The sequence below is a fragment of the Oncorhynchus masou genome, chromosome 24 (genome assembly GCF_036934945.1).
Source record: "Oncorhynchus masou masou isolate Uvic2021 chromosome 24, UVic_Omas_1.1, whole genome shotgun sequence".
NCBI lineage: Eukaryota > Metazoa > Chordata > Actinopteri > Salmoniformes > Salmonidae > Oncorhynchus > Oncorhynchus masou.
The window spans coordinates 8,641,084-8,642,974 of NC_088235.1; the positions used below are offsets into that span (position 1 = coordinate 8,641,084).

Consider the following 1,891-nt stretch of genomic DNA (forward strand, 5'->3'; position numbering starts at 1 on the left):
TCTCCTAAAGGTCTGTCTGTCTGCTCTGTTCTGTTCTCCTAAAGGTCTGTCTGCTCTGTTCTGTTCTCCTAAAGGTCTGTCTGCCTGTTCTGTTCTCCTAAAGGTCTGTCTGTCTGTCTGTTCTGTTCTCCTAAAGGTCTGTCTGTCTGCTCTGTTCTGCTCTCCTAAAGGTCTGTCTGACTGCTCTGTTCTGTTCTCCTAAAGGTCTGTCTGTCTGCTCTGCTCCTCTAAACCATCTGAATAAGGTGTGATTGATGTGTTCTGCTCTTGATCTTAGTTACTTTTCAACTATTATTCTACTAAAGTTGTCATGGTTTTAAGATGGTTGTGAGACCTTCATCTTAATAGAATATCATCAGCGAAACTGCAATCTCTCCATCCGCCTAATTACTAAATGTTTTACAATTCATAATTTCATAAATCTTGCACCTTGCTCCAATGACACCTTACCCAGGTTATTTTATTTTCTGATTGAATATTATAGCGGGGCGTCGTACATTATATGAGTAACCAAGTGTTTATAACGCCGGCGTATTGATTTCACTGATTTAAAGAATGATGCAGATGCAACGGATGTGAAACGGCTAGCTAATTAGCGGTGGTGCAGCGCTCAATAGCGTTTCAATCGGTGACGTCACTTGCTCTGAGACCTTGAAGTGGTGGCTCCCCTCTGCCGCGGCTTTTGTGGAGCGATGGGGCACAATGCTTCGTGGGTGACTGTTGTTGATGGGTGCAGAAGATCCCTGGTTCGCGCCCGGTTCGGGGCGAGGGGACGGTCTAAAGTTATACTGTTTCACATAAACCAAACATACAAAAGACTGAACCCACTGGGCACCGATGTCAATTCAACGTTGGTTCAACGTTATTTCATTTCAATTACGTAGTAACAACGTTGATTCAACCAGTGTGTGCCCAGGGGGAAATGTCAGATATAGTTGTCAGACAATGATTCGTATTTTTAAAATGTAGCGCCTGTTTTCTTTGATTCATCTGTTAAATTGTAGCGCCTGTTTTCTTTGATTCATCTGTTAAATTGTAGCGCCTGTTTTCTTTGCAAAGCCAAGAAGAAATAATGCATTTGTCAAAATACATTTAATTCGGTCTCCAGTTCTTACCTTCAGTGGTCTTGTTGGAGGAGCGCACATCTTCACCGAAGCATATTGTAATTGACAAGACGTGAAGAGCTATCAAAAACACGGTAAACTTCTGACTCCCGTAGGTCTGACTCCCGGAGGTCCGCCGGTAGGTCATTGTGCGGGTGTACGGCAGCGGACGAACGGGTCGAGACTATCCAACTGTCTCACGGCAGCACGACCATAATATAGCCAAGTTACAGAGGAACAGCTGATGTGTAACACCCAAAGGACTTCGTGAAATATGATCAAGTATGAGGAAAGAGGGACGGTGAGGAAATCCTTCTCAGTCCTCAGCCGCTCCACTCCAGCAGCCTCCGACTCCCCGGAAACAGACTTTACATCCAACGATGTCAATAAAAGCGCATCAAGCACTTTGGAGAGAAGCCCGACAATTTGACCAGTAAACGTGTCATTAACTACATTAAAATAGGTGGTCGTTTATTTTCCTTCCGATGACAACAGTTAGGGAGTTCCTCAAAAAATAAATTTACAGACTAGCGAAGTGTTGTCTTTCGTTAACGAGACCACGTGCTTCTCCAGAAGCGCTCCTTACGGACGTCAATCCGTCTTTCCACTCGCCGTCCGCAAAGGCGCGCCGTTATAAGCGCTTTTCTGCGCTGCAGCAAGAGAAAGAGAGAGAGAGAGAAAGAGGAGAGAGTACACTTAGAGGACTTGAATAATATATTTCAGACACAACCTCTCCCAGCAGAGGTAATTCTGGTTCAATATTTTATTCAGCAGCCGTAAGAGACAGT

At 44.5% G+C, this 1,891-nt stretch overlaps 1 protein-coding gene across 1 annotated transcript in view; it reads right to left on the bottom strand.

Annotated features, from left to right (window-relative positions):
* Positions 1–1,423, bottom strand: part of LOC135513380 (disintegrin and metalloproteinase domain-containing protein 12-like) — a 280,995-nt gene extending 279,572 nt beyond the window's left edge. Inside the window, exon 1 of the mRNA XM_064936305.1 lies at positions 1,116–1,423. Coding sequence (XP_064792377.1) covers positions 1,116–1,251 — 136 coding nt within the window. The 5' untranslated portion in view covers positions 1,252–1,423. The remainder of the gene's footprint in view (positions 1–1,115) is intronic.
* Positions 1,424–1,891: the final 468 nt, after the last annotated feature.